Source organism: Sorex fumeus, unplaced genomic scaffold (genome assembly GCF_029834395.1).
Source record: "Sorex fumeus unplaced genomic scaffold, SorFum_2.1 ptg000078l, whole genome shotgun sequence".
Classification (NCBI taxonomy): domain Eukaryota; kingdom Metazoa; phylum Chordata; class Mammalia; order Eulipotyphla; family Soricidae; genus Sorex; species Sorex fumeus.
In genome coordinates this window covers 10,640,416-10,666,103 of record NW_026606135.1, presented here as the reverse complement: position 1 = coordinate 10,666,103, position 25,688 = coordinate 10,640,416, and the positions used below count along the sequence as shown (strand labels likewise).

Below are 25,688 nucleotides of genomic sequence, written 5' to 3'. Positions count from 1 at the left end.
TCCAGAGCCACTCATTATGAGTCTTGATTTGTTTGCTGGTGTAAAATTCTCTTGCAAATGTTTCCTAAGTGGACATCTCTTCCTAGAAACCAACTCAAACAGCTATGCAAGCGAAACACAAACTTGGAGGAAACTGGGCAATAGGAAAGTAGGTACGAAGACATGAAATGATGAAACATAGAAGTCTAGAATTATTGCTACCTCTGGGGTTATACAGAAGAAGCAGCTCGTTTGCATTGCTGACCGCGTGGATCTTTCAAATATTGGGTAAATTTTGGAGTTCCTGCCTGAAAAATGAGAGCTCTAAGTGCCACACACTTCAAGTGAAGGCAAGCCACAGCAGCAGCTGGTGAGTCACAGACTTGGATCTATGTGGCTTCCAGGACAAGACAGTATTTTTGTATGACAATATGGAGGACTTTAAATTCAATAGAATTAAGGGTTGGCTTGACAAAGGCAGGCTAGTTTAAAGGACTGGAGAATGAGGCATTAAGCTTCCTGCTGGCTTTTTGTGACAGGGAGTTTCTCACCCTGGAAATCAAAGAAACAGCAGGACTATGTTAAGAGGTACAGCAAGGCTTCCTTAGGGGCACCAGAGGAAGAAATAGATGAGTTTGCTGTACCAAATGGGGGCCCATTCTCTGTTCCACTTTTCAAAGTCAATTCATTACTGACTCACAGTGGGCCGATCTGAAGGAATTCAGATAGGCTTCGTATTCAGGTTTGATATGGGGTAGACTAAGTAGGACGGCCTGTTTTTCATTACGAAGCAAAAACAAGAACAAAGGAGAAACAAGAGCTAAGACTCAGAAATGAGAGGAAAGCTTCTGCACGGCTGGGCCCAAGAATTGGAGTTAAACAACTTCCTTAAGTTCCTGGGAGGCAGTGGTGTTATAGGTTACAGTTGGACAGCAAGTTTTAGGGAAACAATACTGACTGTCCAGGAATTATTCTTCACAGATGTACTAGAGGCCCCTGATATAAAGGACTTCCAGTGCAGATTCGTAGAAAGGGATGATCATCCCTTGAAATGCTCACATGAAATGCTCATATGAAATGCTCACATATTTATCTTAGTGGTGGCCAATTAAGAATTTTCTGTGGTACTCAAGTGAAGAAACATGGTAGAGGCCGACTGCAGAGTTGGGAAAAGATATTTAGTTCAGTATTGTCTGTAGTATTATCTAAGAATTTGAAACAACTTATAGTTTCATTAATGACTCTGAAAAAATTATGAATCACATGCAACATGGAATATTTTGATGGAGATTTTTTAATGAGGATGATCGCTTTGATTTGATGTGAAATTATACCTAAATGGAAAAAATAAAGTTGGAGAATAGTATGTGAAATGTAATCTAAATGGGAAAGAACGAAGGTATGTTTATAGGTGCATGAAGGTGCATAAAGGTCTGGAAGAAGATCTCTTCTTTTACATTTTAGAATGTTTTACTTTTCCTTCACAAATTTCTGTGTTGTGAAAATTTTTATTCGAGTACATGTGTTATTATTATTATGACTATTATTATTAATATTTGCTTTTTGGGGTTATACCTGGCGATGCACAGGGGTTACTCCTGGCTCTGCACTCAAGATTTACTCCTAGTGGTGCTCAGGGGACCATATGGGTTGCTGGGAATTGAACCTGGGACGGCCACATAAATGTATTGTTATTTTAAATTCATGTCACTGCCACTGTCCTCCCATTGTTCGGTTTTCTCAAGCGGGCCCAGTAACGCCTCCATTTTTTGAGACTTTGTTTTTACTGTGTTTGGCATATCAAATACGTCACGGGTAGCTTGCCAGGCTTTGCCGTGCAGGTGAGATACACTTGGTAGCTTGCCAGGCTCTCTAAGAGGGGCGGGGGAATTGAACTCGGGTCAGCCATGTTGGCTGCGTAGAAGGAAAATACCCTACCACTGTGCTATCGCTCCAGCCATTTTAAATTCATTAAAAAAACAAAGAATAAAATTGAATTTTTTAAAGGGTCCTCATAGCGTAGAATCTCTCTGTGTAATGGTCTTGTCAATCATTTGTCTGTAATCATGAAGTTCTGAGATTACAGACTGGAGAATGAGCCAAGACTTTAAATATCTCAGTGGTCAGATGATGTCCATGCCTATGATGAGAGATGAGCTTTTCTATGGAGCTGCCTTTTTCCAGCATGCTTTGAGCTTCTGGGGCATTGAGAACTAGAGTAGCCCAGGCTTGGAATTGTTCCTGCGGGTTCCCTGTGGGTTCCATGTATCACCAGTGCACCCTTAACTTAAAACTGATTGAATGAATAAAAGAAAGATAATGAGTGAGGTCAAGAGTGGATAACAGCACAAATTTGGGGGCCAGTGCAATAGGGGGTAGGGTACCTGCTTTGCATCCAGGCAACCAGGTTCAATCCCTAGCACCTCAAATGGTTCTCTGAGCCCCCTCTCCTCCCCCCCACCCCACAGGAGTGATCCTTGAGTGCAGAGCCAGGAGTAGGCTGACAGTGTTGCCTGTGCCCCCGAATGTCCCCTCCAAAGTAGCACAAATCTTAATAAGAAATGAGCAGAAGACCATTCTCTTAAATTCCTTGAACCAAGACTCTGAGTTAGAGAGAAGATCAAAGCCCTACTCACCCCATGTTGCATGGGTATGACAAAGTATCCTCCCTCATCTTAGCCTCCCTGTGATAATTATTACAAAGCAACATGAAGGTTCCTCAAAACTTTCAATTCAGTATCATTTCTAGGTACTGATACAGACTCCACCTTAGAAGCATTCTTTAAAATGTCCAGGAAACAAACTGCCTAAAGATGAGATGAGTAGCATAAAGCATATTCAGTGGCAGACAGTCTTTCCCATAGATTCTTTCCCTCAAATTTGGCACCCTCCTATTGTACCTGAGAAAGCATCAGATCACGACTGCAGAACCTACTGGAAAGTCTTTTCCTGGACAACCAGACTGGCTGAGAGAGCACATTTGTTTCAGTGCTGCGGGGCTCTGCTGCTACGAAAGCATTACCCACGGCCATCTGGAGCCCACCCAGATCCCTGCAATGCAGATTCACAGCTTGGGTTGGTGTCTCACTGAATTTGCTGAGCTTCAAGTATAGTTTTTTTTTCCATTTCATAAAAAATTATTTAATGGGGATAAATACACGGCAACATTTGGGATCCTATTTCAGAACCAATAGAATTTAGTTGTTGCATTTTTATATATTCCTATGTAGTTGTGTTTACTGGATACCAGACTGTTCAGGATACCCGACATAAGCAAACTCATTTAATCTTATAGTTACCATAGGACTCCTAAGCACTCCTAAGTATGGTCCTAGCCCCTGACTGCTTTTATAGCTGATTATGGTCACTTCAATTTTACACACAAGAAACCTAAAGTACAAAGATGCTAAGTGGCCTGCTTAGACTCACACTTCTGTTAAGGGGTAAATTCATTGTGCACCCAGAGAGTCTGTAGAGCTTACCTTCAGCCATTATCTTGTTTCTTACATGCATGGCATTGTGACAGCTGAAATAAAGACTGGCTTCTTTAACAATTGGAGACACACAGATACTCTGAGATTGGAAACTGTGTATGTCTTTTGTACCCCTACAGGGCCAAGCAAACTAGTAAATGGTCTATAAAATTTATAGATTGACAAAAAAATTGCCCCAAATATTTTTCTACACATTCAAACAATCCTAAGGCCTTTGAGCCTTAGCCCTGAGGACATTTATTTAAATTGCTCCATTCTTACTCCTTTATCTCTTTTCTCTCCTTTTTCTCTTCCATTCCTTCCTGTCTATTTATTTATTTATTTACTACCTTCCTTATTTCCTGCTTTCCTGCTTTCATCCCTTCCTTTCTTTCCTCATTCTTCCCTTCTTTCCTTTGAGGTAAGGTAGGGAGACAATTTTCTCCCTTGTAGTGAGTGCAAGGACCCTGGGAATTGTCCTAGGCCTTTGAACTGAAAGGAAGTCAGTTGAGTTGAATTGAAGAGCATGGCAGGTCTTAGACTAGAGGTTCCTGGGAAGGATAGCATTTGAGTCTTCTGTCCTTCCTTTTTTTTTTTTTTTGGTTTTTGGGTACACCTGGCAATGCACAGGGGTTACTCCTGGCTCTGCACTCAGGAGTCTCTCCTGGCGGTGCTCAGGGAACCATATGGAATGCTGGGAATTGAACCCAGGTTGGCCGCGTGCAAGGCAAACGCCCTACCCGCTGTGCTATCTCTCCAGCCCCTTCTGTCCTTCCTTTGAGCCCTTATGATGATAAGCTCTGGAGAGAGGTCACGTTGAATGAGATTGATATAATTCAGGGAGGTCATGAAGTTCCATTCATCTTTCCATGTATTTGTTTCTTTTACTTATTTTTGTCTGAAACTGAGTTTTGGCAGTGTTTGGTTCTGAGAGCCAATTCTTTAACATTTATTACACAGACTCATTTTTGTATTAACATTTCATCACATGCAGAGTAACTCTGAAAATGTCACTTCTATTGTAATCACTGTAAACAGAAGCCTTGGAAGCTATAATTATTTTTGTGAAGTGCTTTTGCCCTCAGCTCTCCCTTGCTTCCAGTCCAACAGCAGTAGAGATGGGGGTGTGGTCGAGGTAGCATGCTGACTATATGAGAACATAAGCTCAAAGAGTTGACATTTCTGTCTGTCTTTGTTCCTTGCTGCACGCTGGGCCCTAGAACAGAACTGGGAATGTGGTATGTTATGGGGGAGGTTAAAGTTGCCAGAATAATACTTGGCTCTCTTACATCTTTATCTAACACTAATGAGATAACACTTATCAGACACTTAAGATCTAATCATTAAATGGATGAATAGCCATTGCAATTAAGCAACCAACTTAATATTGCCATAGTTCCATAACTGCTCAGTTCATGAGTCATATAGCCAATCCAAGACATTTTCTTCATTTTTTAAGTGGGAATTATTGTCCCTATCTGGCAGGACTGTCGAAAGGACTAAAAGAAAATTCATGGAAAGCATAATGAACAATATAAAGGTAGGCACTTAACAAATGATAGTAGCCATTTATTCTCACGCATGCATTTTTAGTTTGATTAAAAGTGTAATTGGTGTAAAAGTGTGTGAGGATGTGTGTTGCATGATTGTGTGTGCAGACACACATACTCAAGAATTTGTATGAGAGTGGGGAAGACTAGGAAATACAAATTATTTGGTCCAGACTGTTCAGGGTTTCTCAACTGCAACATCATGCCACATGAGCTGGGAAACATGTCTCAAGACATGGAAGTGAGCAGAATTTCTAGATATTCTTCTCACCCTTTGTTTTAGTCTTTCCCCTATTGTTAAGAGGTATTTCTGCCAACTTATTTAGCATTAAACTAGGAACCAACTGTGCACTGAAAGAAAATAATAAACAACAGACATTTTATCCCTGATGATATTATATAGAAGATATTTTATAGGCTGATGGTGAAAGCTGAGTTTATCTTGAATTTTGCAAAGAACAGGTCGATGTGCCCCGGTGACCCAGATGCCAGCAGGTCCTGTATCACTGGATCTCCTGCTCACCCACCAGCACATTACTCTTTTCTGCTCTCACTTCTAGCAGAGGACTGCTAGTGCTTTTATCAATTCCAAACCCCGGATTGAGAGTAAGATGGATATTGGAAACAAATTCGCCATCTCCTTAGGCTGCTAGTCCTTGAAAAAAACTGTTTTTATCACATAGTTCTTCTTTCTAGAGTGTTAGTTTTTGAGCTACAGGAACTTGGACTCAGTAAGAGATATTTCTGAATTCTTCTCGGGAAGTAAAATTTCCCCTTGCTCAGTAATTAAATGTTTCATTTATAACCAAGTTGCCCAGGTACTGTTTACATATAACATCTAAATAGTGTATATTTAGATGGTTATGAAGTTAAGGAAAATAAAAATAATAAACATCAAATTAAACTATTGAGTTATCAATCCATATAGATGATAAAAAATTTACCTCAGTGACACAATTTCCTGTACAATTAAGGTTATTTCCTTAGTTATGGCTTAGGCAAATCATATTGATAATAATAATTTTCTTTTGCTTTTCGGGTCATACCCAGTGATGCTCAGGGGTTACTCCTGGCTCTGCACTCATAAATTACTCCTGGCAGTGCTTGGGGGACCATATGGGATCCTGGGAATCAACCCAGGTTGGGCACATGCAAGGCAAACACCCTACCCACTGTGCTATTGCTCCAGCCCCGAAAATAATAAATTTTTGACACACACTGATGGAAGAGAGATGGTAGAGGTGCATAAGAAGAGATAATTTGGATTTCTGAAATTCTCAAGGATAACTATGAAGTTGGAGGTCATTAAACAACATTATAGATTGGCAAGCTTAAAAATACCAACATTCATACTTACAGGTGAATTAAAGACTTTAATCCCCGGAAAGTATGTCTGGAAATGGTCTTGATGTTGTTGTTTTCAATAAATCTGTAACAGGTTACAATTTTTTTTTTGTCAGGCAGCGGTTGGAAACTGCTAGTACTTGTCCTGAATCATTATGTTCAAAACAAAGATTTTTTTTTTTACTTACAAATACTCTAGATGTGGAAGACCAATAAAAGCATCATCACTGATCACATCAAAGGAGTTCGATGTGAATAACCTGCCCAGGAAAAGTATACAATGAAAATGGTTAAACTGATAGATTTTCTGTCAAGTGGCAGTTGCATATGGAAAATGCCTGACTGTCAGTTTTCTACAGTAATTTTTTAACCCCTCCTCCTTCTACGATTATTTTTCTCAGGTAATTTTTGCAAGTTTTAAAAACCCCCAATGGCCTTCTCACCAAGTGGATGTGTGTATATAGGGTTACCCTAACCCCACCCTCCAATCTCCACCCCAAAAGTGATGTTTCACATACCTTAGGTAACATTTTGAGAAAAAAATAAGACAAATATTGAAGAAGCTGAAACAACATTTTATAAATTTTTATAACAAAGACACAGAATCCTTTCCTCTTGTTTTAGAAACCACTGGAATATTCTGTCCAGACAAAACAATGTCAACATCTAGAAAAATAGATTCAAGCCTGTGGACATCTATCTGTGCTGTGAAAGCTCACAGTTGATAAACCTTTACAACTGGCTCAGTGAACATTAAGCAGCTTCCTTTAACAATAGAACAGGTTTTAGATGGGAAATGAGGAGGCTTATGAGGAATTTTAGACCCATCTTATTACTAAATGGTTGAAAAGGACACTTTGATTTAAACACATTTATTTGCAACTTTAAAACTTAAGAGTTATTGGTTAAAAACTACTGATAAAAGGAATATTAACCAGCAGTTTCCATACTTTGTGAATTCCTTGTAAAATTTGTTTTCTGCCTGAGATATTTAAAAGAAGTGATTATAGGTAAAAATAAAACAAGACATTACTATTTTAGAGTGAGTATCAATTTACAGATTTACTCATTAGTGTTGATTCAAGTTGAAACAAGTTACTGAACACAAATTTATAAAGAACTTAAGTGATATTCAGACTATATGGTAAGGTACTTATCTGCAGGAACCTTATGTTCCCCTTGTAATCACTGACTAAATTAGGAATGAGATCAAAAGTTTCACATAAATTGACACTTTATATCTCAGACAAATCATTTCATTATAAAGTTCATTATTCTATGATAGTGAACTTTTTTTTTTTTGCTTTTTGGATCACACCTGGTGATGCACAGGGGTTACTCCTGACTCTGCACTCAGGAGTTACTCCTTACGGTGCTCAGGGGACTATATGGGATGCTGGGAATCGAACCCGGGTTGGCCACGTGCAAGGCAAACGCCCTACCCGCTGTGCTATCTCTCCAGCCCCGATAGTGAACATTTTTACATTTGAAGTCTAAGGATTAAAAATAACTATTATCTACCATAGTGACTTCACCTCTTTAAACTTGTTAGCTAAGGGAATTAAAATTAGTGATATATGGGGCCCAAGAGATAGTATAGCAGACAAGGTGCTTGCTTTGCATACAGCAACTCAGGTTAGATACCATGCATTACATGTGGTTCTCGAAGTTCCACCAAAAGTAAGCACAGCGGGTAAGACCCAAAAAGCAAAACTAAACTAAACTAAAACCAATGCAAAAATAATCTAGGGGAATCTCACTTTTGAACATTACAAAAAACTGATTTAACATCTGAGACTTACTTGAAAATAATCAAAGGGAGACAGCAGGGAGTTGAGATGAAGAGTGCATGAGTTAATAATGTTTGAAGCTGAAATATGGGGAATGGGAGTGAATTTGAGCACAGCGGGTAGGGCGTTCGCCTTACAAGCAGCCAACATGGCCGACCCGAGTTCGATTCCTCCGCCCCTCTCGGAGAGCCCGGCAAGCTACCGAGAGTATTCGATATGCCACACAGTAACAACAAAGTCTCCAATGGAGACGTTACTGGGCCCGCTCGAGCAAATCGACGATCAACGGGAGGGCCTTTACCTTTTTACCTTTTACTAAACAGAGCTGGAGCGATAGCACAGCGGGTAGGGCGTTCGCCTTACAAGCGGCCAACATGGCCGACCCGAGTTCGATTCCTCCGCCCCTCTCGGAGAGCCCGGCAAGCTACCGAGAGTATTCGATATGCCAAACACAGTAACAACAAAATCTCCAATGGAGACGTTACTGGGCCCGCTCGAGCAAATCGACGATCAATGGAAGGGCCTTTACCTTTACCTTTACCTTACTTTTGTATATACCTTAAATTTCAAAAAAATGGGGTGCAAGGAGAACCAATCAAACAAAGCTAGATAATATTTTGTAATTCTTCCTAAGAAGTCTTAGAGTGACAATGGATTCTCTCTTATTTCTTCTTTCAATGTGTTAGATTTATTTTCAGATAATTCACTAGACTCTGAAAAGTCAACATTAAAGAAAAATAAGATAGATCAGATGCCAATATTTATTTTTAAAAATTCTAAGTTTCATAATTTTAGTGGGCTGGAGTGATAGCACAGTGAGTAGGGCGTTTGCCTTGCACGTGGCCTACCCGGGGGGCCTGGGTTTGATTCCTCCACCCCTCTCGCCCGCATGGCAAAAGCATGTCAAGCTACCCATCATGTATTCGATATGCCAAACACAGTAACAACAAGTCTCACAATGGAGACATTACTGGGCCCACTCGAGCAAATCGATGAACAATGGGAGGACAGTGACAGTGACAGTGATAATTTTAGTGACAACTTTGGCAATAGTCTTCTCACTTTATAGTTCTATAAAATGTATTCTCTTTGGTCCTTAGGATAATATCCAAAAGCTTCCTGAGGATCCAGACTTTTGTTTCATCTGCATAAGCAATACCTTGGGTACAGAATGGAGTGAAGTAGGAATAGAAACAAAGAAATAATTTCTCATGTTCACTTCTTTGCAAAGTGACCCATGGTTGGATGAGTGACTTTATAATCACAGATTCTAAGTCACCAGAAGAAATAGCTTCTGTCCCTAACTCCCCTTATGTTGAATCAGATGCAAAACAGAGTGGGAAATGGTAATTACTGGGCAGAACTTGTTCACATTTGTCAGAAAATAAGAAGAGTATTTCCGCTAGAATTTTTATGTTTGTTCATTGCTTATATCCAGCAACTCTAATATTTCTCCCATAGTGGATAAATCAATAATTAAGCTGAAATATCTACCAATTGTGAAGAAACTGAATAAATATTGGTTAAACAAGGAGGAATTCACTTAACATTAAATTTCTTGTCACTACAACATTAACAGGGACTTACCAAATTTGACTTTGTAACCTCATCCTTGAACACATTTCCTGGTGTACAGTATGTGTTTAACTAGATTTGTTTAACTTGAGACCTTTGACTGGAACTACAACCACACACAAAAGTATGGATGAATCTTACAAACCGAAGCAGAACAAAAGAAGCTACACCATAATAAAGAACGTCCTATAGAGTTGTGCTTACATGAACTATAAATTCAGCAAAACTAATTTATGCGGGCAGGATAACGGTTGCCCTGGGAGGTAGGTGGTAATTGGAAAGAGGAACAAGAGGTATCTCTGGGTTAAAGATAGTGTTTCTTGACCTGAGTGCTGATTGATTATAAGAAGTTCACTTCGTTTAAAAAAAATAAAAGTTATGGAGAGGGGCGATTAATAGATACAGTGCAGAGGTTTTATTGAAATTAAAATACTCTGTATGATAGCTGGAGAGACAAGATAGGCATTAAGTGGTTTGCCTGCCATGTGGCCGACCCAGGTTTGACATCCTGAACAAATCTCCCCGAGCACTGCCAAGAGTGACCCTTGAGAAAAATAAAAAACAACAAAATACTTTGCATGATACCAAAGCAATGGAGACATGTCATTATACCTTTGTTGAAACTATACATTTACAATACCATAAGTGAACTCTAATATGCACGGTGACTTCTAGGTGATAATGTAGGTTCATTAATTGTAATAAATGTCCTTCTTTGGTCTGGGATGTTGGTAATGGAGGAAGCAATGCATTTACAGAGAATATTTACTGTGCTTTCTTCTCAATTTTCCTATGAAATTTAAAACATTCGAAATAAGCCAATTAGAAATTTATGAAAATGTATGCTTACAATATGTATCCTCTTCTTTTATGTAAATTTAAAATCTTTCTTTATAAAAGCTAAAAATATTCCCCTGACTCAGACAATAACGAATATTTTAGTCCTCCAATTCTAAATTCAGCTGCAGTTTTCTATGGATAAGGATTCCGTGGGCAAGAATGTGTAAATTTATACATCCATTCTAAATATAGTTGAGTGGGCTATCCATTTCATTACCTTATGCAGACTTAAAAAGACTTAAAAAGATCATGTTCTATAAAGAGAGTGAAACTTTGATCCCTGCTATTTTATAGATTCCTTGAAATATGTTTGACCTCAGTAAAAAAAGGACCGTGGGAGGAGTGGAGACTTTTTTTTCCCCTTTGCAATCAAGTGTATGTTTCTTTACCAAGAAAGAGATTTAGGAAGGTTGTACATAGCAACTGTCATTCCAGCCATGCTAGCCTATTCTTTAAATGATTATTACCCTCAGAATAGTGCACAAGTCAGACTCCTGCTGGATTGTCTTATTTGGTCTTCGGAATGACTCTGGGAACATAGTAGAGCAGGTATTAATATCCGTTTGATAGAATTGAGTTTGAGAGGACAAAAGCTTGCTCAAACCAGTAAGGTCTGACTCCTAGTTCAGTGCCCTTTTCACAAACATGGTAGTCTTTAAGTAAAGGATCACATAATGACTTGGTACCCATATTCTGACAAATAATGATAAAAAAATATACTGGTCAGCTTGTAACGATTTATTTCTTTTTTCTCCAGGAGTTTTGGAGGGCTCAGGACCACCTCTGCAATACTGAGTCTGCCATGCAGGTCTGCCAGGTGCTTGGACCCAGTGATGCAGTCGTATTAGGGTGAAGCAGTAACTGGTAACCGGAGTTACACCTGAGAGTGTTACAGGGGAGGTGGGGGGTGGGGAGGCAGGGGGTGCTCAAGTTGGGAGGGAGTTTCAGTGCTAGGGATCTAACACAGGGTCTCATGCATATAAGGCAGGAGCTACAAGCTTTTGAGAAATCTCCTTCCCTCCTTATATGGATTTAAGAAATAAAATTAAATAACGGTCCTTTTGAAAAATGAGTTTTTCAAGAGCAGGAGTGAGGGGTGGGAGGGAACCTTGAGGCATTGGTTGGAGAGACACTGAGACAGGTGGGGGTAGTGTTGGAACATTGCGTGCCTGAAACTCTATTATTAACTATATTATAAATTGTGGTGCCTAAATAAAAATTGAAGGAAAAAAAGGAAGACTCTCTTTTAAATGAGTTAATCATCTAGGCAGTCTCAAAGTCAAATTTAAATCATGTAAATCAATATTACTTTCAAGTAAAGAAATGTAAAAATGCTGTTGGGGAGAGATCACCACACCCAGCAGTGCTCAGGCCTTACTCCTGGCTCTGTGTTCAGGGATCACTCCTGGCAGGCTCTGGGGGCCATATAGGGTGCCGGCAATTGAACCCAGGTTGGCAGTGTTCAAGGCAAATGCCTTACTCCACTATACTATCACTCTGACTTGCAATCAGTTTTTTAGAGGAGTTGGTTAAATTGAAAAGTTAGGGCCATGGGTATTTAACTCAAAAGAAGCATAAAGTATTAGCATGAACTTGAGAATGTTTTGGTGGTAAGGGTGAAAAGGAAAAGCCAGAGAGATAAAACAGCAGATAGAGTACTTGCCTTGTAAGCAGCTGAGCCAGGCTCAATCCCCAGCATCACATAGAGTACCCTGAGTTCTGCCATAAGTGATCTCTAAGCAAAGAGCTAGGAGTAAATCCTGAGCACAGGTGGATGTGGCCCCCAAAGCAAAATTAAAAACAAAAAAGAAAGGAAAGATCAGAGGATCAGAAATTGGGATCCTGGATTTGCTAGAAGGATGTTGATGTTTTGTTTGTCCCACATACGGCCAAGAGGCAAGAAATGGGAGTCCAGAAAACAAAAAGATTTGGGAGGGGCCTCTTTTGATGCCAAAACAGATGAGCCAGCAACCCATGCTCCACCTTTTTCTCGGAGGGGAGAAGGAGCATACTGCAAAAGGAATCGTGTAGCCTGACTTGTACTCCCTACTTTGCCTAAATCCTTTTTGTTCTTCAGCAAGTCTTTTCTCTCTGTTCCAAAGGAGGGGATTATGAGAGTTTGAGACCACTGCAGACTTAACAGTTGCTTGAGTATGTGCCCGGGGCCCTGCAGGATTTTTTCGTGGATGAGTAGATATGGGCCCTGCACAGGATACAGAAGTGATAGAGAAGGATGTCTATAGATCCTTCCATGTTTACACCTTCTGTTTGGCCAAGTGGAAGGAGTAAACATTCTCAGAAAATATCCTTTATCTCCAAAAGGAGATTTTGGAGACAAAAATTAGTGAACTTACTTCTCTAGTGAACTTATTTCTTTAGATTCTCTCTAGTCATCTATGATATCGTGACTTCCATCAGAATTATCTTTGGTCCATGAGTGGCTTACATGTTGTATTTGAACCAAGAGAAAATGTTCCTGGTTATGAAGGGGAAATGATTTAGAGGGCTCTTCCATCCAATCCCCACCCAGGGAAGATCACAATGAATGAAAAAGAGAAGACAGAGCACTTAGCATCTGATTACTACGTGAGAGACAATGTTGATTAACTACAGCATAGAGAATCTGGCTTCTAAACAGTCATAAATCTGTTTCATAATCTGTTAAATTAGGAATTATAATAATAAAACTTCATGGAAGATTATAATAAATATATGAGATAATGTGTATGAGCGTATCTTCTGTTCTTCTAAAGAATATCTGAACAAAGGACATGGACATATAATATTAGGGATGCAAGATCTCGTGAAGGTTCTCTAGCCAAACCTCAGTTATACTACTAAGAAAACTGAGGTGTATTGGGATTGTTACCTGTTCAAGAGAATGATATGGGCAATATTCAAGAAATAAGGCAGCCATGGGCAGTGTGCATTCACAAGTGCACACATTTTCAGGCACATATATATATATATTTCTTTACATATTTCACAAATATTTTAAAGATGTGCCGATTAGAGAGGTAGAAGATTTGGGGCACATCTTTTTTTAGATCTGGTTTAGCTTAAATCATTTAGACCCTCTGGTTGTTAATAATAGTCTCCTTTAATCAAAAGAATAGGGTTGGCTGGCTGAATGATAATTAATAATAGGCTGGTGAGTCATTCTAGTTAATGCACACATTCTTAGTACATGTGCCACATAAATAATTGACATTTGAATATTTTAAAATATGCTATTGATACAGGGAAGCATGACACATCATACATTATTTCATTTTTTAACTCATCCTCAAAAAAATTTTTCAAAGTAATTCAGCTGAATCTTAAGCAGAATTAAGGATTGATTAATTCAGATAGCCCACAGTTGGGGTTGATGGGAAATCGCCTGACTTTTGCTTCACATAAGTTCTGAGGGGTAAAAATCTCAGACAGCCAGAGAAATAGTACAGTAGATAAGGTTCTTTCCTTGCACGTGGCTGATACCAGTTAAAAATGTCTGACTCCACACTTGTGCCCTGAGCACAAGCAAGGGTCACTCCTGAGCACAAAGCCAGGAATAACCCCTTAATGTGGGTGTGGCCCAAACCCCACCCACTACCCCACAAAAAAGGCTCAGAGAGGAATGTGATTCAATCCCTCTTTTTACCAGGTAGAAAATTGAGGCATGCCAAAACTAAGCGACTTATCTAAGGCCATATTTTTTCAGAACCAGGGGCAAGAATAAAACCAGATTTTTGTTTTGCATGGTTTGCTTTAGGACAATTTTAGGCATGCTCACTATTGAAATTTTAAGCATGAACCCACACTTTGGGCGTTATAGCCTTTATCTTTTATTTCAGGACAATGTAATTTTTTCCTTTCTCATGATAACTAATCAACAGCACACCTTCCCAGATTTATTAGTTCAGTCTCCATCTCCCAGGGTCTGTAAAACCATGGTCAGAAGCCTAGTCTATAGCAGGCTTCGTCTTTAACAACTTGACATTTATTAACTTTAATCCCCAAGCAAACATTTCAGTATAGGTTTTTTGTTCTCCAATTAAAATAGCAACTGAAATGAGAAAAGCAAAGTAAACGAGCTGGGATTCTGGCAGGGTCTTCACCCTGCAGCTGGTAACAGCCATGATGAGGCTGTGCTTCCATTTTTAGCCCCATCAGATCCACCAAGTACCTGCAGCAAATCTAGAATACCTTTTGCCCAGAGTATATTCCTTAGAATATGCAAAGTCTTCCAAAATCTTCCTAAGATTGAGAGTCCTAACATACACACAAAAGAAAATGTGAGTAAAGTGAGTAAGGGAAGTCACTCAGACTTCTTATTACGTGAGTCTTTCTATTCTTCAGACTGCTTTCTGGACGCTCGGGCCGAGCCTCAAGCATGAATGAAGTCCCACAGAACCCAGGTAATGCGGAACTTTGTGACCTTACACTCTGGGCTCAATGGTACCCAGGAGCAAAGATCCTCTGCCTGCTTCCCCCAGTCTCGAGAGATCCAGGGATCACACCCATAGGCCACCCCCTGCCGGCACCAGATAATCTCCTCATTGGTCACCCTTCAGAACTCATTGACTGCTTCTCTCGGAAGGGAGCATAAAATGAGGCTCCCGTAACAGTGCCACCAGCGTCCGCACCAGACTGTTTTCACTCAGGCGCCCCAGAATGGGCGGGTGAGAGCCCTCCCTGCCCCAAGGGACCCAGCCCTGGCAGCCGACCTCCACTACCCAACTGCCGCCAAGCTCTAGGCCGCTTTCCAGATCACATGGCACATCATAAGACACTTCTTTCCCATTTTCCACAATTAACACACCATATTTGATGGGGTTCAGACATTAGGCAACAAATCATAGAGAGAAATATATATTTATATACTTCTCGGAGAGCACGGCAAACTACCGAGAGTATCCCGCCCGCACAGGCAGAGCCTGGCAAGCTCCCTGTGGTGTATTCAATATGCCAAAAACAGTAACAATAACAGGTCTCATTCCTCTGACCCTGAAAGAGCCTCTGATTGTTGGGAAAGATAAGTAAGGAGAGTTTGCAAAAATCTCAGGGCTGGGAGGGATAGAGATGTTACTGGTGCTTACTCAAGTAAATCGATGGACAATGGGATGAGAGTGATGACAGTGATGATGGTTGTATTCTTAAACTGAAATTGAAACTTCAAAAGGGATTAAAATATGATATCCGTCCCTCCATCTTATTGACAATGAAACCCTTGGACATTGTGCTCTACGCAAAGGCAAAGAGACTATTTCCTGAAACATGGAATGTGCTGGTTTAACTATTTGAGTTGCTGTGTGGGGGACCTACTTTGAATTGAAACAGTGAGAATGTAATTTAAACTCACTGTTACTGTCACTGTCCTCCTGTTGTTTATCGATTTGACCAAGTGGGCCCAGTAACGTCTCCATTGTGACAATTGTTCCTGTGTCTGGCATATTGAATACATCACAGGTAGCTTGCCATGCTTAGCCGTGTGGGCAAGATACTCTCGGTAGCTTGCCGGGCTCTCTGAGAAGGGCGGAGGAATCGAACTGGGGCTGGCCATGTTGGCCGCTTGCAAGGCAAATGCCCTAACCACTGTGCTATCGCTCCAGTCCAATTTAAACTCAAGGAACTTTTTCTTTTGAATCAAGCTGCAGGTGTATACTATTTCCTCCACAAGATGGAACATTCACTGGTTGATTCCCACAAAAGTCTTGCCAAGCTGCTGCTGGGCCTGCCGGTGAGCCTGGCTGTTAGGTATTGTTTTCAATGAATTCACATTAACAAAGTTGTGTGAGTTTTTCAAATGATACAGATGGTTTAATGAATCTTTTGAGATGAGATTTCCCCCCCCTGCCCCCTGCCCCCCTCCTGCCACTGCTCCATATCTCTAAATTCTGTTAGCAAGTTTCTCTAAAACAAGATGATGTAAGTTAATAAAGAAAAGAAATACCAAAGGAATAGAGTCTCCAAGAATGGCTCATTATATGAGATATTACAAAATACAATAAAATAATCATTTCAGAGCATTTCTATGCCAGGGTTCATTGCAAACAGCCAGGCAAAGATAGAAGATGTATTTTCCTGTTTTATTTGAGCTCAGAACCTTTCTATTTCAGGACAACTGTTCCATATAACATAGGTTTGGATTGATTTAAGCAGTAATTTTAAGGTAAGTAAAATCTCTCTCTCTCTCTCTCACTCTTTCTCTCTCTTCCCTCCCTCCCTCCCTCCCTCCCTCCCTCCCTCCCTCCCTCCCTCTCTCAGTGCAGCATACAAATACAAATGATATTTGAATCCTAGGGAAACTAAATGTTCTTGCCAGCAATGCTGCCACTCTTTCAAAGAGCTTTTGAAATTCCTTTTCAGTAATTGTCCCCAGAATCAGGACACATTCCGTAGTTAATGGCAAAGGTTGACCCTTTGAGAGGGGGGTTTGATTTTGGGAACAAAACTATGCAAAGTCAAACCCAGTGATTCATGTTCAAGAGGAAGTGAAGTAGTCTAAAGTGATGATGTGGGTTTAAATCACAGCGTCACCACTGCATGACATTGAGGAGAGTCCCTAACTCTTCAGTGATTCAGTATTCATCTGTAAAATACAGATGATCATGCCCACCTCACATTACAATAAAATATTATTATTTTATTATGACGTTGAAATTAAAAATGAGATATATAAAATTCTCAGTGTTAGACAATATAAAACCAACAAATTTTCCCCAACAAAATTTCACCTGGATCTATTATATGTTTTATAAATTATATTGACAGAGCCAGGGAGATAGTTTTAAAGACTGGAGCATATGCTTTGCATGAGAGGGTCCTGAGTTCAACTTCCAGCACCACGTGGTCCCATGAGCACTTAGCCAATGTGCCCAATGACAAACAAATAAATTAGCAGTGAATACAATTCCTGAAGAACAATCTAGAAGTGTTTAGCCACTTTTATGGTGGGAACCCAAGTGAGAACAATGCATGAAAAACCTGAAGATTCTTGCTTCTTCTTTTTTGTAGTTGTTGTTGTTTGTTTGTTTTTGGACCATTCCTGGTGGTGCTCAGGGCTTACTCCTGATTCTGCTCAGAGGTCACTCCTGGTGGAGCTCAGAGGACCAAACGGGGTTCTGAAGATTGAACCCAGGTTGGCTGCATGCAAGGCAAGCACCCTACCTACTATCTCTGGTCCCAGCTTCCATATCCAATTTTACACTGCATACAGTTGTCATCTTGCTAAGTAAAGCTGCCTAACAATTTATTCCTAATTCTTGTCCCACAGAAAAGGTACTGAAATATTATTTGTTGATAGTCACATGGAGCAAGAAGGATCCTGGTAAAGGACCCATGAACAATTTGAAAAATTGAAAACATTATTTTAATAACTTTATAATAGCCCATTCAATATGATGAGATTATAATACAATCCAATACTAGAGTTTTGGGAGTAAGATGAGACTACGCTACTCTTTATGTTAGTTAACTAAACAGAAAGATTGCAAAATGCCAACTTATTTTGCTTGGTCTAAATTTTGTTAAAAACCTACTGCTGATTTCTGTCTTCCCCTGAAAATTAGGAAAATATGGTTCATGTTCATGTTCTACAGAAACAATCAGTTGAAGCTGAAAATGCTGCATTTAGTAATATTTTTCTTCTCTGAGGGATCACAGTCACTACCATTTTTTATTGTATTAAATCAACCTATTTCTCCCTTTGCCTTAGCACTTGAGCTCGACTATCATAATTTAATCTTCCTCTGGTATTTTATATATGTGTGTGTGTGTGTGTGTGTGTGCGCATGTGTGCGCGTGTGTATGTATATATGTGTATACACACACACACACACATTCTGAAGTCCAAAGATTTTTGTGACCAACTCTAAGGTATACTTCTAGATCGGGCCTCTTTCCATCTTACTACAGAAATGAGAAATGCTTATCTAAATACAGGTTAATGGTATTATTTTACTGGAGGATTTAATACATTTACATTTAGAATAAATATTGTCAATTAGAGACTTTTTGTTATTATCACTTTGTTCATTGTTTTCTGGTTATTTGAAGATCCTTTGTTTCTTGCTTCTTATGCTCTATTTATATTTTAAGTGTTTTAATATTCTTTGATCTCACTATGTTTTACTTTCTTTAACATGCCCTTCAGTATAATTTCTACAGTTTTATTTCCATAACAAAAAAGATACATAAAAGATCTCAAAATTATAATACCCTATTTTTAAACTTTTAACAACTTAATTTTAATAGCATTCCCTAACTCTACTTTAACTTCCATCTAAATTATCTTAAACAAAATCAGACATGTTTTACAAAATGTAGTGCCAATGTTTTTTTATGAGGAATAAGTGACAGGATTATGCTTCCCCTCTCCCTGCACTCCCAGAAAGGTAAATAGTTCAAGTTTCCTAGGAGAAGGACAGACTTCTTAGCAGTTTGTGATAAGATCTATATGTAGAACAACAGAACTTTAAAGCTGTGATTGTAGGCAAGCCCATCCTATACAATCAGATGCTAATCTGATGTTATGGTCTTGCAAATTAAAGTGATTATCAGAAACTATAATAAAGGGTAATGTTTGTTGGGTTACAGGAACTGTTCCAAGTGCTTTACTTGGATTATTTCACTTAATCCTTCTGTAATTCTGTGCAATTGGCAATATAGTTATTCCCCATTTCGTAGATGCAAATAACAAGGCTTGGTGAAACTTGCCCCAAATCACAAAACTAGTAAACAGTAGATTTGGATTTGAACCTATATTAATTTAAAGGCAAAAAACCTATGATCTCTGCTGTTTGTCACATCACCAGCCCCAACTAGTGTACTATTTTGATATCACAGCTGTCACTGTGAGGCCCCTGCAATGATTTTGCAGCATACACCAGTCACAGGGTAACCAACTAGCAAACATCACCAGCATCACCAAAAACTGAATGGCTCTCTGAATATATGAGAGAAAGCTGATTAGAACCAACCTGCAATACATTCACTCATAGGCAAAATATGGCATTGCCACCATATTGGAGACACCATAACAGGGTAAGAAGGGAGAAATGTTGCTTGGTTTTGTGTCCCTCACATGCCCTAAGTTTGGGTTTGCTGCACAGAAAAATCCCAAGATATGTTTGCTGAAATGGGAAGATTTTGCTTCATGATGTTATTGCTTGAAATTATACAATGAATAATGCTTTCATTTGCTAAACAAATAAAAGTAAGTCAGAAAGGAGGTCTTCTTTGTGTCAAAGAATTTTTATCATCTTCACTAACATTTCCCTTTGAATGTCCAGTCAGACTGGATAGGGGAAATTTTAGCCTTCACAGGGGAAAGGTATCCTTAGTCAAACAAAGAACCTAGGAGGCCTAGTGTGATTTTTGACATGTCAAAAACCTAGAGAAAGTCAGAGGAGGACAATGAATATTCATGTAAGCAGGAGGGACTAGTGAAAGGCTTAGTGGACTTTGCCTTTCAAATTCTGGTACACTGTTGGAGTTTGACATCATAATGTTATGAACAAATATCTATTCACATTTTTTGGTTCAGCTCACTCTCTACACAGTTTATATGACATCTAATAAGGTATATCCAACATAAGATAGCATATGAGCATGAGCAAGATTATCTACTAAAATAGGAGACGTCAGTGTAAAACCAAAAAGTATGCACTGAATTCAACAAATATCTAAGAAATAAGGCCTTTGCTTACAATATCCAGGCTATTCTCTAAAACTCTGGCTACTGATAATCCTTCATGAGAAATGCAGAACAAAACTCTAATAAATGTTAGAAACATCAGTTACATCTACAGAACTTGGAAAAGAGAATGAGATGCTATAATATGGAGAGAGAGAGTGAGAGAGAGAGGGACGGAGGAGAAGAGGGAGAGAGAGAGAGAGAGAGAGAGAGAGAGAGAGAGAGAGAGAACGTGTGTGATCAAAATCATGAGAGACGAAGGGATGAACCTGGACAAATAACTAATTCTATTAAATGAACTACATTCCAAGCTCCTATTTAGCTTCTCTAAAACACCTGATACTAAACCAGTTGTTTAATTTACTCCCTGTACGGATGCTCACAAGAGAGAAATGTATTTTATTAACATTTCTATAAAAAATGGCAATTATGAACATACTTTATACCCTTAAATTTGAATTTTACTTCTGTGATGAGCCTAGATCATTGAGAATTTCAGCTTGTAACTGGAAGAACAAGGCTCTAATGTGTGAAAACACATTTCTGTAAATTGCATTCATTACAAGCATCACTTTCTATCACTAAAGGGAAACTAGAATGAATAATTATTCTCATTGGCTATGTTTCATAACTGGTCCTATGGAAAAAAATGCATGAAACAACATCGACTCGAGAAAGGTTTGGTTGTTGCTTAAAATCATATCAGACATTTTAAAAATTGTGTTTGTATAATAGTTGGGTGAATTTTTATGGCACAATTTTATTCTTTTTCTTTTCCCTACAGAGTGTGGGCTTTTATTTTCTTACTCTCCACCTCTCCACCACAAAGTGCTTGCCGCGGCCTACCACAATCTTCGCCCCCAACTCCAAACACTGAACGTAGTTTAAGAAAGGATGGCATCTGTTTCCCTCAGCACCCCAGGGTGAAATTTTAAAAAGCACTTCTCATCATGCCTTCTGCAGGTCTGAGAAAGCATTTGGGGCCCTAATGAAAATTTCAGATTGGCAGTGTGTATGATGGGAATGAGCAATTTGTTCCCTTTTCAATAATCGAGTAAAAAACCATTACCTTTGCAGAATAGGTTGTCTTAAATTTATAGTTCGTTTCTTCTTCATAGACTACTTAACAAGTCAGTCTGGTGATCGTCACAAATGCAGTTAGAATTCATTGCAAATGCCAATCAGTGGCTGGTGAGTCAGATCTGATCTGATGGCAAAAGCCAGGCCAAGGCTGTTTCAGGCCCTTCACTGGGGAGACGGACAGCCCACCTGGGCATCCCAGGGCATGGCATGCCCTTGTTCTACAGAGGAATTCTTTTTGTTTGTGAATTATCCATTTCTACCATTAATTGTAATTCTAGCACAGTTTTTATTTGGAGCCTATCTTTCCTTCCTTCCTTCCTTCCTCCCTTCCTTCCTTCTTTCCTTCCTTTCTTTCTTTCTTTCTTTCTTTCTTTCTTTCTTTCTTTCTTTCTTTCTTTCTTTCTTTTCCTGATCAATGAAAATAAATGTAGGAGCCCTTTCCTGAGAAGAAAAGAAAGCAGAGAACATTGGGCAGGAAGAACAGGGAGAAAAAAAACTTAAAAATAAGGATCCCAGAATTAAACAGAAACTTTGAGTCCCAACAATTTTTGCATAAGATCATCTCTTGCACAAATCTACAATGTTGAACTTTGCCAATGCGAGTTAACTAAGGGCATACAGGGGAAGGATTACTCGCTCTTTTGTTATTTCTGAAACCTGAACTACTTTTGGAAATAAGGACTGGAATGTTCCATAGGAACTTGGAGCATGGGACATAGGGGCATGGCACACATTCAGTGTAGGCTATTTAAAAACCAGTTCCTTGGCTTCCCTCTGTGATTCTAAATACAAGTAATCACATTACCCTGCAGCAGCCGGTAACTATTTCTATAACATTGTCCAACATCTGTGCTTGTCACCCAGGAAAAACAAAGTGGAGATGTGCAAACTGATTAGGTTGATCCGTCCAGTCTTTCTGTGCCACTTCTAACACCTACCTAGGCTTGGAATATGAGTGACTGGTTTGTGTTCACTGAACTCTTCTTGAATTTTAAGGAGTGATCTATTTAACTCTCCTGGGTGAATAAAGATGCCTTAGCTCACCAAAGGATGCTTATAAAATGAAACATTCATTTATTTAACAAATGAACGAATAAGCACAATTTATCACTTTCCCAGGTACAACAAATGTAATCCCAGGATTAGAGATTGTCCTTTTCTATGCTTCAGACTCTATCTTTTGGGGGATTTCTTTGATGTGTTAACAGTTTCCCTAATCACACCACTGGCCCATCAATCAGATAAATCCCTTAGGAATATTCTACTCAATTGTTAACCATTCAACCACATTAGCTAGAGAAAACATTAGCCAACATTGTTATATAATGGTATAGAACCTCATCAGATTTGTGAATTAGTCGAACCACTTTTAGGCTTTTATTTTCCCATCTAAACAAAACAATAACCAGTGTGATCTTCAATTCTTTAGCTTCATATACATATAAAAACATCACCTATTATAGACCATGTAACCATTCTTCTCATACCCTGTGCTAAGCATTTTATCTACTTAATCTTCCTTAACTCTGACAACAGCCATTCAGAGTTCCCACTTCCATTTTACAGACAGGGATATTGAGGCCCTGGGAGAGCAAGTCATTTGCACCAGATCACAACGCTAGTTTCTAATGAATTGTGAGGGGAGATTTGCATATAGATCTCTCCTGAAGTCATACTGCTTGACTCTGCATATTTAACCTCAAGCAGCCTAACTGACCAGTTAATACAAGTAAACAGACAGAAAAAAAAATAGTCGTAAAACTTGCATCCTGAATCAGGCAGTTGAGAAAATCAACATTTAATTTATTACACTATCAACCCATCTGTTAACTCTCTCCTGGATCCATGTCGCTACAACCATCTACTGTGGCCTGATGCTTACCTGAGCACAGGGGGAGATGGAGGCTTTTGACCCACACATGGTCCAGGTCTAAGAAGTGGCACTCCAACTACCAGAGAGTCTGCATCTGACCAAGTCATACATGTTACATTATGGCTGCAGAAATATCTGATTTCTGGTCATTTTTTTTTTAGTTTTACTATTTTTAGGCAGAGCCTGAATGTATGGTTCCCTTGTGGCAACTTAAAACACACAGCAAAGACTAATCCTGTGCATGATTCTGTATGAATATTTTCTTTTCCTCCTTGTAAGGGAACTAGTTATGAATTAGGTAAAATGAGAAAACAGCTTCCTGAAAACTAGTATTTTAAGCAATTACCTAGAAAGATTGCAACTTCTCTCCCCCCTCACCCCAATCCCTGGTAAGTCATACAGAGTAGCAGGCTGCCCCATATCCCTGGAGATAACATCTTGAACGCATATGGTATGTTCGGTTCTGTCCTGACTAATTCAGAAACTCTGAGGCAAAATCACCCAAGTTCCCAAGTCAAAAATGAAAGTAAAATAGTAAAATGGAATTGTGATCATTGTTGCAACATTTCAACAACTTCAAAATTAGCCATGAAAGTAGGTAGCATTACAGGTTAGCACATTTATCATTGCAAGAATCAACCTGCACCCCGTGTCAAGTCGCAAACAAACCCATCTACCTCTCACTTTACTGATCTGCCTTTTCTTTCCAGAAATAGAATCACATTGGACAAATTTAATGTTGAGATTGTTTTGCTAGAGGGCTTATTCAAATACATGCTATATTAAAAATAGTCATGATATAAATATTTCTCACAAGAGCTGCAGCGATGGTGTGAATAAAAAACTCCCTTCGGAGATTTCAGTAAAACCAGATCTCACAAAGGATCTGAAAGAAAACAAAACAAAACAAAACAACAGACAGACACACACAAAGAGAGAGAGACACACACAGAGAACAAACCTTATGTTAATCCGGTTTAGCATAACAGTCACTATTTTGACACTATTTTATGAAGTACTGTTCCTTTTTAGATGTTCCTTTTTAGATGAAGTAGGAGAGAAGAATCTGCTACAGGTTTCTCATAATAATGTTCAAGGGTGGGGAGTATCTATAACCATGTTCCATAGCAGCTAATTAAAAAAAAATCAAAATTTCTAAATGCAGCAAAATGTTAGTACTATCAAAAGGCCAAGCGTGCAGGAAGAATCTCCCTCCCTCCCTCTCTCTCTCTCTCTTCTCTCTCTCTCTCTCTCTCTCTCTCTCTCCCCATGCCTTTCTACCCAGACACACAAGCCCCCAAATAAATCGGCTGGAATCTTTACATCATAAATTAGATATCAAAATGCTTACGGGCCTTACAATGAGATAACATCAGGAGGAACGGTGCGTGGAATGGATCTGGCATTCTCACATAAAGCATTATCTTTGGTACAAGTACACACGGCAGGGCATTTTGGCTTCGCTGGTTTCTTCCCCTCAGTCAGCAAAAGCGCAGATAAGAGACATAGGAAATAAGCAATTCTTTTCAGGGGGATGCAGGCATTTCCCATCCTTTGGCTTCTCTCTGATTCCATGCAGCCGAAAAAATATCCCCAAACATGAACAGGGCTTCTGGAATTCAGATGGTGATTATCTTGCTCTAAGACCAGGTCACAGAGGAGTCCACCCTTTTCCTTTGCCTCTGTATATCTGCTTTTCAAAACAGGGACCTGCAGCTGATTCGTGAGCTGCTCCTCGCTCCAGCAATGCACTGCTCGGGGAAGAGACCTGTGAGGTGCTGTGAGATGGGAGGGATCCAACTGCTGGAGGAGAGAGTCGACTTGCATCACCACGAAAACACTGAGCACAGACCAGCCTTCGAAGGCAAAGTGAAGTGATGTAACAGAAAATAAACAGCTTTCTGCTTGCACCGGGAGGCCCTTTAATTGTTACCAAAAATAGGACGGCATTATGTCTTATTAGTGGGTGGGTGGGAGGGTGGGTGGGAGCAGGCATCTTGCATGGGATCTCAGCGATCTCAGAAACCTCTGGGAATTTGCTTTTCATGTGGCAAACAACCTACCAGGAAAAACTCGCTTTGGAGCCAGCCCTGGCTGGAAAAACGAAGTTAAATGAAACTCTCTCCCTCTGCAGCATTTGGCTAAAGCCGTGGCACTGCTTGCTGAGCTCACCTGACCCGGCCATCGCTGAAAGACAAATAAGAACACATGGAGAAGCGTGACTTTCAGGGCATGAATGTGAGTAAATACTTTTCTGACACTTATCAACGGGGCATGAATGATTGGTTTTCAGAATCTGTTTCCCCCACCCCACCCCCACCAAGTGTAATTCATTCCTTCCTTCCCTGGTGAGGGAGGGAAAGAGAAGCCTGACCTGGGGAGATTATGCCCTCTCAGCTTCTGCATGCTACTCCCTTCTTTAGCAAGAGCACCCAAAGCCTGCAGGAAGCTCCCTGCTAGCAAGAGGCAGCTGACTTTGGCTTCCAGGGTTTTGCAGAAATC

At 39.6% G+C, this 25,688-nt stretch overlaps 1 protein-coding gene across 1 annotated transcript in view; it reads right to left on the bottom strand.

Moving 5' to 3' along the window:
- LGI1 (leucine rich glioma inactivated 1) overlaps positions 1 to 25,042 on the bottom strand; it is a 35,052-nt gene extending 10,010 nt beyond the window's left edge. The window contains exons 1-4 of the mRNA XM_056130412.1: positions 24,547 to 25,042; positions 24,001 to 24,072; positions 6,535 to 6,606; positions 6,360 to 6,431 (exon numbers count right to left, since the gene is read on the bottom strand). Of these exons, the coding sequence (XP_055986387.1) occupies positions 6,360 to 6,431; positions 6,535 to 6,606; positions 24,001 to 24,072; positions 24,547 to 25,013 (683 nt within the window). The 5' untranslated portion in view covers positions 25,014 to 25,042. The remainder of the gene's footprint in view (positions 1 to 6,359; positions 6,432 to 6,534; positions 6,607 to 24,000; positions 24,073 to 24,546) is intronic.
- Positions 25,043 to 25,688: the final 646 nt, after the last annotated feature.